This window comes from Acartia tonsa, chromosome 2 (assembly GCF_053477335.1).
Source record: "Acartia tonsa isolate MP-2025a chromosome 2, ASM5347733v1, whole genome shotgun sequence".
NCBI classification, from domain to species: domain Eukaryota; kingdom Metazoa; phylum Arthropoda; class Copepoda; order Calanoida; family Acartiidae; genus Acartia; species Acartia tonsa.
In genome coordinates, this window is record NC_137261.1 from 15,751,322 (window position 1) to 15,764,026 (window position 12,705).

Here is a 12,705-nt window from a genome sequence, read left to right on the forward strand (position 1 = left end):
TAATCAAAATACAATTGAATAGATAAAATTATCATGTATATTGAATTATGTGAATAATAAGTATAATTATAACTTCATGTATACTTTTGTGGTGTTATTAAATCGACATATCATTTGCAAAAATTTTTATTTATGTATGTAGTAAAGTTTCTTTAATAATGGCCAAAATTTCGACATAAATATTAATAATAATTATTTATCGCATCGTATTAAAGACAGCATTCCGCGGATATTAAAATAAAAAATAAATATTATATCAGTAAGGACCATTTTTTAATGTTATAATTCGACATATACATTATGTCAATATATTGATTCCAAGTTAAATTGAATTTCTCCCGGTTGCAAAACGTGTAAATGTTAAACCATAAAAAAAAAACTATTAAATAAGAATACAGGTCTACAAAGATAGATCAACAACAAATAAAATCATTTTCTTTGCAAATTACCCAAGTTGCAAGATTTGTCTAGCTTAATTATGGTCATGTTTTTTTTCCAAGTTGGGGGGGGGGGGGATTAGTGAAGTGATATACGCCATAAAATATTTTCTCGTATTTATTCGAATCCGGTGGATAGGAACCGGTTCTCATCCATACAAAAAAAACTATGTCTATCATCGTATTATATCCAGCTTTCTACGAATAAAAAATGTACAATCATAAGATTAAAACAAGTTTTTTTAGCCCCGAGGTGCCGAAGAGTGTAGTTTTCTTTCTTGACCCCAGCTGACCAAGGGAGGGAGGGGACACTGAACTGTTTATTACACTAGTCCCTAAAGATTCATATAATGTTTTCTTATTCGTTGGCTTAACAATATTTGGGACTTTTTCTGAATTTTGATTTGTTGGTTTATTAAGTGTCCAAACGTTTCAACCACTTTTTTCAATCTATTGACAGGGTAATTTTTTGTATCATCATTGGGGATGTACATAAATAAATCGGCCATTGTCTTATCCCTTTAGATCCATGTGGCTGACCATATCTTGGTTAAAAGGTTAATAGGTTAATTTACCAACAAATGTAATAAAATTTTTAAAATGTTTAAAAATATCTTGTTTCGTAAGATGTAATAATGTGGTAAAATTTTACGATGTTTTACATAGTATGTGTTCGTAATAGAAACACGGATGACAACATCAATAAAAGCGAAGCATTGAAACGGTAGGACAAACTAACATTAACGCTTGTAGAATTCAGAACTGAAAAAGCAGAATGTAAATGTATGGGTATTTCTAGTAGCGAAGCTACTCTATAATTCACTTTGTCTGTCCGTCAGTCAGTCAGTAACGCTATGGGGGAAACGTGATTTTCTCGGCTCCTATTAGAGATTGACAGCTGAAATTTTTAGTGAAGATTACCATGACATGTACGCATCTTATTTATACATTGTTTTGTCCATCTGTCTATTAATTGGGGTGCTAGATCGATTCCTAGATTTTTACTCTTTTGCAATTTTCTCAATTCCTGTTCAAGATGAATGGCTGGAATTTTCAGGGATTGAATAAATTCAAATTCTACATATTTCCATCAAGTTTTATTACGGTACCCTTATTAGTTGGGGTGCTAGATCGATTCCTAGTTTTTAAAGTTTTTGTGATTTTCTTAACTCCTGTTCAAGCTAAACGGGTGGAATTTTAAAAGGTTTCGTGATTTTTATTATTGAAATTTTTTATAACATACTCTAAAGATCATTTTCCCAGATGTCTATTCATAATTTTTGAGCTTCGCTACTTATGGATGTTGTCATCCTTGTTTTGAAATATTTGTTCACTTTATCTGTCCGTCTGAAACGCTATGGGGGAAATGTGATTTTCTCTGCTGCTATTAAAGATAGACGGCTAAAATTTTAGTAAAGATTTCCTGTTTTAATGAACATCAAATAAATGATTTTTTGTCCGGCAGTCTGTCGGTAAAGCTTAATATTTCAGAAAGGTTTCGTGATTACTAAGAATTGATGCTGTCTAAAATGGTGCAAAAAATGGGGACAAATTTCAAATTGTTTTGGCGTGTGACGTCATACCCCCTTTTCTAGGGGGTTTCTTTCCTCCTTCCCTTTTCTTTCCCCTCACTTGTGACGTAAATAAACAGCCCCGTCAAATCAATTTGAAATTTGTCCCCATTTTTTGCACCATTTTAGACAGCATCCTAAGAATTATTTCACAAATATTAATTGAACATTTCCTCTATAATTCAGTTTGTCTGTTTGTTCATTATGAAGTTTTAATACTTCGCTTCTTATGGATGTTGTCATCCTTAGCTGGAGCTTAAAATCATTTTAGTGGTGAGCCAGATCGGGGTGAGCAAACTTTCCACTAATGAGAGCACAGCATTTTATGAAATGCCGCGCTGTGATTGGCTGAAATTCGGCGCACCCCGATCTGGCTCACCACTAAAATGATTTAAAGATCCAGCTCTTGTTTATTATTAAAGTGTATGGATACGATTCCTTGTTCTGCTTGAATTTCTGCATCAACTGAAATAAAAAAAATATTACAGTAGAAAGTTCAAAACAGTTAGGCCCAAATTTAACTTTTGCCCCCCAAAGTTTTCAGGTTCAGGGAAAGGAGGGGGGGGGGGCTTGTAGATTTATTTTGGTTAAAAATATATGCAAATGTAAGAAACTAATAGCTCTGAACATAGATTTTGGCATGTAAGAACAGTCTTGTCAATTTTCAACTATTAATACAGATTCCTGTAATTATTAGGCATAATCTCAAAATCATAGCAAATCTAGAATATCTATACCCTAATTATTACATGCTGGTTGTATACTATTCTAACCATTTATTTGATATTATCTTTATATTAAATTGAATTTTGGATATTAACTACTAAGACTATTAGTCACGAATCAAACAATGGTTTTAACCCTTATCTTATGTCTTGTTTAGTTTTTATGGATGTTGTCATTCCTATTTTTAAGTGTTTTTAAAGAGAGAAGGGATAATAGTCTGTTTATTACATTAATCCCCAAAGTTTTACAATAACGTTTTCTTATTCGTTGGCTTTACAACTTTAGGGACTTCAGTAAATTTGGATTGGCTGCTTCATTAAGTTACTTGTTCAAACGTTTCAACCACCAATTTTAATCTTTAGAAGAGGATATTTTGTGTATCATAATTGGGGATGTACTTCAATTTATCGGCCATTGTCTTATCCCTTTAGATCTTTGTTTTTTTTTCTCTCTGGTCCCACGATTAGTTTCATAATATCTGTGGTTTCAAGACTCGTGGGATAAAATAATCAAACTTTTAACATAGATAAGTATTTCAAAGAGTGGATACTCTTAAACGAACAGACAAAAAATCTAAATTTGATTATTTTAAGTTCTTATAATAAAGTAACAGGAACTGTGTGTACCGAATGATCTTGCTAACGACTGAACCGATATGGTTCTCTTTTACAGGGTTCCTTCTCATAGGTAGTAAGAACGATTAAAACTATTTTGGGGTAAAGTACCACCATCCTCCCAAGAGAAATAGCCCACAAAAAAAAATATTTGCCCCCCCCCCTCCAATTTTTTTGTCTTTTCTAAAATACATTTAAAAGTTGAGTGTGTGTCTACTCAAAATTAATTAACAACTAATAAAAGTCCCCAAAGTTGTTAAGTCAATAAATAAGAAAAGGAAATTATAAAATATTGGGGACTAGTGTAATCAACAACCCATTGCCCCCATGCTCCCTAGATAATAATGCATCAAAAATTATTTAAAACCAAAAGCCAATGAAATGTCTACTCTAACAATATTAGTGAAAATAAAGAAAAATTGATGTAATGTGTTTATTATAAGTTTGGGATGACTTTGACCATGGCATTTCAATTTTATACTCCACACTAATACAAATATATATTTATTATTTTAACAAATAATGATGCATGCAACTTCTTATAACAGTGAAGCTTTTATACACTTAATAAAGTAAGTCTATAACATCATAACATTTAGGCCTATTTTAGTGATTCTTAAGGCAATAAAGGACATTTAGTTATACATTTAGCATTAAATTAAGTGCTTTGTATCAAACATATATCTATTATTTAAATCTATTTACTAAGGATTTATTTTCAACTTTACCATTTTATTTGAGCTTCGCTTTCTAAGGTGTTGCCATCTTTGTAATAATATTTTGAAGGTTAATTATTTAAGAGAATATTATGTACATTTTGCAACTTCATTAGTCAATGTTGAAGAAATTTCAAAGCTGTGGTTTTGATTATCTACTAGGCGCGTGCATTGACGTCCCCCCCCCCCCCCTCCGCCCCAAATGAGTTTGAAAGTACCGTAGGCATCCCCAAAATTTTAATTTTCAATTTTTATCCCCCTCCAAATAAAAAAGCTTGGACGTCCTTAGTCAAATGTATAGACTTTTCCTATTGTTTTATGCAGGGAGGGAGGGATAAATTCGATTCAAAATTTTACTATTCCAAAGTTTCATAAGCACGTTAACTAATTAGTCGGTTTAAAATCTTTGGGTATTACAAACTAACAGTATCCAAACTTTTCAACCAATAATTTAATCTGCAAAAAAGAGATTTTTAAAAGTATCATTGTCGTTTACGAGAAAATAATCTGCATTATATTCCTTAGATATAATTCAACTGCATAAGACTAAACAAAACTGTAAGTAAAGTTGTTGCTAAACTTATGAAATACAGGATACTTTTTAAGGACAATACTTACATTTTTATAACCTGATTATAGAGATTCTTTGCTATTGCTCCAATTATACCTTGTGGTAATAGGAATCTATATTCCAAAAATCAGATAAATTATATACAGAAATTTGTTGTCAAAAAAATAAAAACAGCATGTTATAAATGGACGTACGGACTGGTAACGATTATAGAGTTACAACACTTTCTAAATCATACCTAACTACTACAGGAATCAGCATGCAAAGTTTAAAATCGATAGGATAATTCTAACATGCCTAAATTAACGAAAAAAGCTATCCGTTCCAGACGGACGGACAGACGGACCGACCCTTATTATAGAAAAGCTTTAAAAGTATTAAAAACGACGTTTCTATCTAAATGTACACAGACAAAAATCACCTGATTTTTACACTCAAAAAATGCCTACCTAAAACGCCGGACTGTTTCATATGAAAAATAGAATGTAAAAACTCCCTAGACGAGTGGTTACCACGTATTACTGTCTTTTTGGGTGTATCCATTCTTTAAATTTAATGAAATCACACTTTGTAATGTTTTTCTAACTTTATTTATAACTTGAATATGGGGATATGAATATTTGTTTATGGGAATATTTACGCTACTACAAGTGCCGCTCTAGAGAGGCGCACGCGAGTTGAGTAGCTTACCTGGCTTTCAGAGGTCTTGGCTAGAGGCCAGAGATAATTCTGAGTCTGTGTAAGGATAAATATCCCGAGAGAGAGAGAGGGGAGAATAGGCTGTTAATTATACTAGTCCCTAAAGTAGTATAATATTGTTTTCTTAATCGTTGGATTAACAACGTTGGGAACTTTTAATGAATTTTTTTTGCTTGGTTCATAAAGTTGAGTGTCGAAACGATTCAACTACTAATTATAATCTATAGAAGGGAATTTTTTGTATTAACATTGGCGATGTACATCAATTTATCGGCCATTGTCCTATCCCTTTATATCCCTGATAAATATGAGAGCTTCTAATAAGTGATATATTTAAATATTCAGGATTTTTATACTTATTTCAATTTTATTACATTATTTACTTTGAAATTTTACTTTTTATTAAGGGGTTAAAAAAAAGAAGACAATTTTCTTTAAAAATCCTGATAGATTTAATATGAATTTTTTTCCCCCGAGAAAATAAAAACTATCATTTTAAAGCTTATTTTGCATACACCCATACATGATATACGAAGCAAATCTTCTAAAACTTAAGATATTAAAGTAAAATTTTTCTTTAATGATATATTTTTATCGTGTTTTTTTCTAATCTACAAGTTCTTGTTCAAGTATACCTTCTTGAAATCAAGGATGTCAGACCAAATATGTCCTTCTTTGTTAAATCTTTTTTAAAAGCTAAGCTTTTCTATAATTAGGGTCGGTCCTTACGTCCGTACCGGATGGATCTTTTCGTTAATTTAGGCATGTTTGAATTGTCCTATCGATTTCAAACTTTGCATGATGATTTCTCTAGAAGTTAGGAACGAGTTAGAAAGCAAAGCAACTATAAAAATGAATCATTACCATTTACCTAAACCAATCTATCAAAAGCTACTGTGAAAATACGACGAAACCCACTACTTCGTTTTCATTCCATGATAAAAATTATTGTTGGAAAAAATGGACAAACCCCAGTTTGAGCAAGACGATTCCAGTGACGTCACATACGTTTCGGGAAAGAAAAAGGGAAGGGGGAAGAAAATCTCTTCAAAAGAGATGGGAGAAAAGGAAAGATATTTTCTTCCCCCCTTCCCTTTTTATATGACGTCACAGGAATCGTCTTGCTCAAACTGGGATAGTTTGGGGTTTGTCGAAAAAATGGGACATTAATTTTACTACCCATCAAGTTTTTTTTTCTAACGAATGAGAAAATTAATGACATTATCTACATTACATATGAGTTATTTAATATTTTCTGAAAGATTTAAATTAAATGCAAAAAAAAAGATTTATTTAAAACCAAATATTGATTCAACTTAAAGCAAAAGAAATTTTAGTGTTTGTTATTCATCATTGTACTTTTAAAACTGTATCGCTTCTTTTGACGTACTATCTTCCTTTTACATATGGTCATTAGACCTGTTACTCAAAATACACTTTTTCGAATTTAATTCTTCTGCTAACCTTTTATAAAAAGTTTTTTGTTTAAGTTAAAATATGCAGAAAAGCTAAAAAAAAACTCCACATTTCACTGAGAAATTGTTAAAATCACCGTGCTTCCGTTATCTGTTGATTTTTAGAGGCCTGGCGTTAGTTAGCCAGTAGAGATAGTGTGATAAAATTTTGTATTTCTAGGCCCCTAAAGTAACTTTTTAGGTCAGGAGAAGAATTAAATTCGAAAATGTTTATTTAAGTAACACGTCTAATGATCATAATGAGTTTTCCTTATAGACACACAGACATAATATAACACAACATATGTTAGAAAGTCAATTATTTCATTAGGGAGCTATTTATGATGTTCAGCTTTTATTAACAATTTTTTTAAGGCTCGGTGACCGCCGCGCTGAATTGATAAGTCGAAAATTTACAGTTACTAGCTGTTGCATCATATTTTGTGTTTGTGTTACTTAAAGTCTCTAATACAGCTTTTTTAGAGGAGGTTTAGCCAATTACGATCTTTAACCCCAAATGCAGCTAACTTGCGACTGTTGAACCCTGCCATTTTTACAACTTAATAACATTCTTGTAATATATCCATGCATAAAATTATGCAAGAAAATATTAGTTTATTACACAAACAATAATAAATTAAGTACAAAATGTCCGACAGAAAGAAATTACCAAAGCCTTTGGCATCTTTGTAAAACCATAAAGATTTCTATTTTACAATTCTTAAAGCGTAATCATACTACAAATACAGACAAACAAAAGGCTATAATAAAATTATTTTTTTCTCATCATAAAAGTTTCCGAAAAAAGAAATCAATAACAATGATAATGATAATAGTTATTTATCGCATCGTATTATTAGACTGCTTTCCACGGATATTAAAATGAAAAATCATAAGATTAAAACCAGTTTTGTTCGTCCCAAGGGGCCAGATATATATTTATTGTTTTTTTTTCATTTTTTCTCGAGTTTTATTAAAAGAAACTATGTTTTCTAGTGGTTATTTGCTGATGTACTTTTCAATATAAAATACATTTTAGTACTGCTTGGTACCTGTCACCCCATTTTCACTTTGACATTGAGTGCTCCTTGAATGATCGAATTGGAGAAAGGTTGTAAATATCCCCCCGACACGACATCCACCCAAAAATATTTTTTGTTCCTAATATCTTCTTCTTATAATATGTTCTAAGATGACTAGAACTTTTTCAATTTAAGTTATCATCAAGAGGGAAAAGATATTGGGCTGTTAATTCAATTTGTTCCCAAAATTGATTAACACGTTCCTGAATTCGTGAACAAAAATCTATTAGATATTGACTGGATTGTTCAAACCACAGTGTCGAAACATTTTCACCATATACATTGAGGATATATTTATTATCGTCCATTGACTTATCCTTTATGATCCCTGGTTGTTACAAAAGGAAAAAATGTCAAGTTTTATTTAAGTAAACCATAAATATTATGTAATACAGATGATTCAATATTGGGGTGCGCACATTTCCGCTAAATATAATTTCCTCAGTGTTTCATTTTCGCAATTATATAACAATATCAAACAGGTTAACGGGTATGTTTAGCTATTACCTTGAAAAAAGGGATATGAACTGTTTGTGCAGTTGAAATTATATGAGTTTTGATTATGATTTGATTAGGTGGATACTTTTGCGGTAGAGAAGACAAACCTTTTGTAATTTCTTAATTTTTTATCATGAGAACTTGAGATGTTTATTTATGAAATTTTGATTGTTAAATCCACAAAAAAAAAATATAAAAAAAGTATAATTAATAACACCAGTGGCAATATTAGCACTGTCATATATCAGCCGGTCGCTAAAACAAGCAGGATGTAACTGAAATGGCCAATACAGGATATGGTTTAGTTAGGGATGTTGCAGCTTCGGGTGACTGATTTTCCCCGAAGCTACCCAGTTTTCTCGATTCCGCACACTTTGTCTTAGCTGTAGTATTTGGCGCGGCTGTGGCTCATTTTCCTTAATAGCCGAGTTAGTGAGGGTTGTTTATGCTTACGTGATCCTTATTAGATGGCGTTATAGAGAAGCGCAGATGACATTAAAGCTTTTTTTTGGAGGGGGGGGGGCGAAGTGGGGATTACTGTATTGAAATTTTAATGACTGCAGCTGAGGCTTAAATTATAAGCCGCACAACTAGATTGTGATTCTACTGTAACTGAAACCCGCGCGGCTTCCAAGTTCTGAAAAATATAGTATATGTGAAAGAGCATACGTTTCCCAGGTTCTAATTAATACCATAAAAACACCTAGGTTTTACCACTTTTATGGTAAAATTTTACCAGCCTATACGATTTAAAAGGTGGTAAAATTTTACCGTAACCGTGGTAAAAACACTTTTTGTGGTACTCTGTAACGCTTTTTACCAGCGATTTTTACCACAATTATCGGTAAAATTTTACCAGATTTCCGGTAAAATATTACCATTTTAGGACGCAAATTTATACCAGATTTTGACCAATTTTTACCACTTTTTTGGTAAAATTTACCGCAAATTTCTGTAAGATTTTACCGAAAAAGTGGTAAAACTGTTCAACACCTGGTAATATTTTTGCCCTAAATTGGTAAAATTTTACCAGAAATAGGGTAAATATGGTAAAAATTTACCAAAAATTGTGGTAAAAACGGGTGGTAAAAATCACGAGAAAGTGGTAAAAAACGACCTTAATTATAGAAAAACATCGCTTGTAGGTATAAATCGCAAAAATACAAAAAAATTGTTTTCATTTTTATCTTTATTGATTGAAACAACACTTAAACATATTTTTCTTGATTCTACTGCTCTGGCCGCGAAAACTGTTGCGCAACCTCCTGGATTTGCTGGGCACCGGCCCCATTCGACCTCGTATCACTGATATTCAACCTGGAATAAAATTGCTCATTAGTTAATTAGATAATTACAGGGATATAAAGGGATAAGACAATGGCTGATAAATTGATGTTCATCTCTAATGATGATACACATCGTTACCCCTTCTGTAGATTACAATAAGTGATTGAAATGTTAGGACACTCAACTTAATGAACCAACCAATAAAAAATCAATAAAAGTACCCAAGGTTGTTAGGCCAAAGAATAAGAAAATGTTATTTGAAAACTTTGGGGGCTAGTGTAATTTACAGCCCAATGTCCCATCCCTCCCTACTAAATATCTAATCTATAATACAAAGTAGAACGATGTCTGTCCGTCCGTCCGTCCGTCCGTCCGTCCCAAAGATAAAGCCTATACTCGCTGTTTACGCAAATGTGTCAGAACTTCCCCCCCCCCCTTACTCTCACACCTAAATTTTTTCTTTTGAAAGCAAAAATAAAAGTGTGTAGGTTCGACTCCCCCTCTCCCCCCTCATTCATTTCCTACAGGCATCTTGACACGTGGCAAAAAAATCAGCAAACTTATCTAACTAAACATCTTTGAAAACGCAGAACGAGAAAAAATAAAGGGAAAGCTTACCTGGAAAACATAAGCAGTAACAACATCCCTGGCTAACAAGAACATGCTGTGTCCATACTACTCGGCATTACTGATTATATGCTTCACGTGGCGTATGGAGTCGTGGAACGCGGGGTCCTAAGTTATGGAGGATTAAATGAAGGAAGGAAGTGGACTGTTTATTACACTAGTCCCCAAAGCTTTATTTTCTTCTTCGTTGCTTTAACAACTCTAGGGACTTTTATTGAATTTTGAATGGTTGATTAATCAAGTTAAGTGTCTAAAGCTCTCAACAACTAATTATACTCCACAGAAGGGGTAATTTTGTGTATCATCATTGCTGATGTACATCAATTTATCCGCCATTGTCTTGTCCCTTTAGATCCCTGTCCCAAACAAGTACTAATATTAGATAAATTTAGACCTAAACCCCAGGCAGGGAGGGTAAAATATGGTGTAAATATCATAATGGTATCCAAAGTTTCAGAAACAAGTTTACTTATTCGTCAACTCAAAAACTTTGAGTACCTAATTTTTATTAGGTAAATCTTGATTTAATTTCAATACTTCGTCTTTTGTCCTATCCCATAAGAACCATGTTTCCCGTTGTGTCTACAGAAACGTAAATTATTTTAGTACAATCTTTTTTTAAACTTAAACAATATTTTACTTCGTCTTAAATCATTTAATAACCCATTCCTGAATAGCCTTGGTCCCTGGTCCACGTCTACCCGGGGAGGGTGGAGGTCCCCTGCGTCCTGGAGAATAGTCACCTGGTGGCCCTTTAGATGGGGGTGGTGACATGTACCTTGAATATTCAGATTAGTTTATAATAAGTAAATGTTATGTCGTTATCTATTAAAAATAACATATATCATCAAAATTCTAAAAAATACCTATTAAAAATCAAATTAGGTAAAAAAACTAGGTACTTTATGTCATTATTGAGAGGAGACAATGAACTGTTAATTTCATCAGTCCCAAAAGTTTTATTATAACGTTTTCTTATTCATTGGCTTAGGTAACTACTTTGGGGAGTTAATTAAATTTTGATTTATTGTTTCAATAAGTTGAGTGTTCAAACGTTTTTTAACCACTAATTTTATGTATCATCGATGTTGATGTTCATCAGTTTATCGGCCATTGACTTATCCCTTTACATCCCTGATATAAATTTGATTTTACCTTGGGGGTGGCCGACCTCTTGGTTCAGGTGAGTAATCCCTGGGTGGTGGGCCCCTACCGGGAGGTCCCCTCCTGGGTGACGGGGAATATTCTCTGTGGTGGGGGGGAGGAGGTCCGCGGGGGGGTCCTCGTGGCGACATATCCCTCATTGGCGGTGGGGGGCCTCTGTAACGTTGTTGTGGAGGGGAGTAGTCGCCCCTGGGGTGTGCCTCCCTTGTGAAGTAATGTGAGGGGGGTCCGTAGCCATCTCTCCTCTCATACCTGAAAAAATAAAAATAATTTACTTAAAAAGTTAAAATTCATTAAAAAAAAGGTTTTTAAAATTTTTTGATTGGTAGAAAAGGGAAGAACTAATAAAAAAGAGCATATCTAGGTAGGAAAGTTATTGTAATTTTAGAAAATCTTTGATAAAGCAATAAAAGAGATGGTAGGCATTTAAAGTTAGCAAATTTGGAAATTACACTAATATATTTTGTTTATATACTAAATTGTTTAAAGTAAAAAGGTTCTTTGTCTTTAGCTTAAGATTTCGATAACTACTAAACCGATTGAGTTCTCCTTTATAGGTAGGAAAGCTTCTCATATGACACGGAATGGTTTTAGACTATATTTCTGTCCCCTATCTATCCTTTTTAATACAGAGCCCCTAAATGCTAGGGCCGCAGCCGCTAGCAATATCTAAACTAATCTTAAAATTTAAAATTTTACCTTGGTGGAGGGGATCTACCACCCCCTCTGCCACCACGTCCTCTGAAACCACCCCTGTCCCCTCCACGGCCTCTGCCTCTAAAGCCACCCTTATCACCTCCCCTTCCTCTAGAGCCACCTCTGTTATTTTTAAATGTTTTCATTTTGAAAAAAAAAATTCGATGATTTTTAGTAAGTATTTTGGAAGATTAATTTTAAATTTTTTTATCTTAGGTACTGCTGTTTTATTAGCGCAGCAACTTTATAACAAAACTGTACGTCAGTCCATGGCGAAATTACAAAAAATGCATTGCTTTTAAACGTTACATTTAATAAATAAGCCTACCTAAAGATTTTCTAACTTTTACTTTTTAAAACAAAAACTTTCCTAGAGTAATGTGGGGGGCTGCGTCTTTCATACCTATCCCCGCCCCCACCCCGGCCTCTACCTCTGTAAGAACTGCGCCCCCTATCACCTCCGCGTCCTCTATCACCGCCTCCACGTCCCCTGCCTCGTCCCCGGGATATTTCCACTCTCAGCCGTTCACCGGCATATAATGTACCATTCATTTCCTTAAAAA

The 12,705-nt window shown here is 33.3% G+C and overlaps 2 protein-coding genes across 2 annotated transcripts in view; one reads left to right on the forward strand and one right to left on the reverse strand.

Moving 5' to 3' along the window:
- Window positions 1-12,705, forward strand: part of LOC145305586 (mannonate dehydratase-like) — a 284,200-nt gene that overhangs the window by 146,909 nt on the left and 124,586 nt on the right. The window lies entirely within an intron of this gene.
- LOC145312404 (uncharacterized) lies at window positions 10,934-12,697 on the reverse strand. The gene is made up of 4 exons (XM_080151639.1): window positions 12,513-12,697; window positions 12,146-12,265; window positions 11,438-11,698; window positions 10,934-11,060 (listed from the first exon to the last, which is right to left on the reverse strand). The coding sequence occupies exons 1-4, from the start codon at window positions 12,692-12,694 to the stop codon at window positions 10,934-10,936; spliced, it is 690 nt and encodes a 229-aa protein (XP_080007765.1). The 5' UTR covers window positions 12,695-12,697.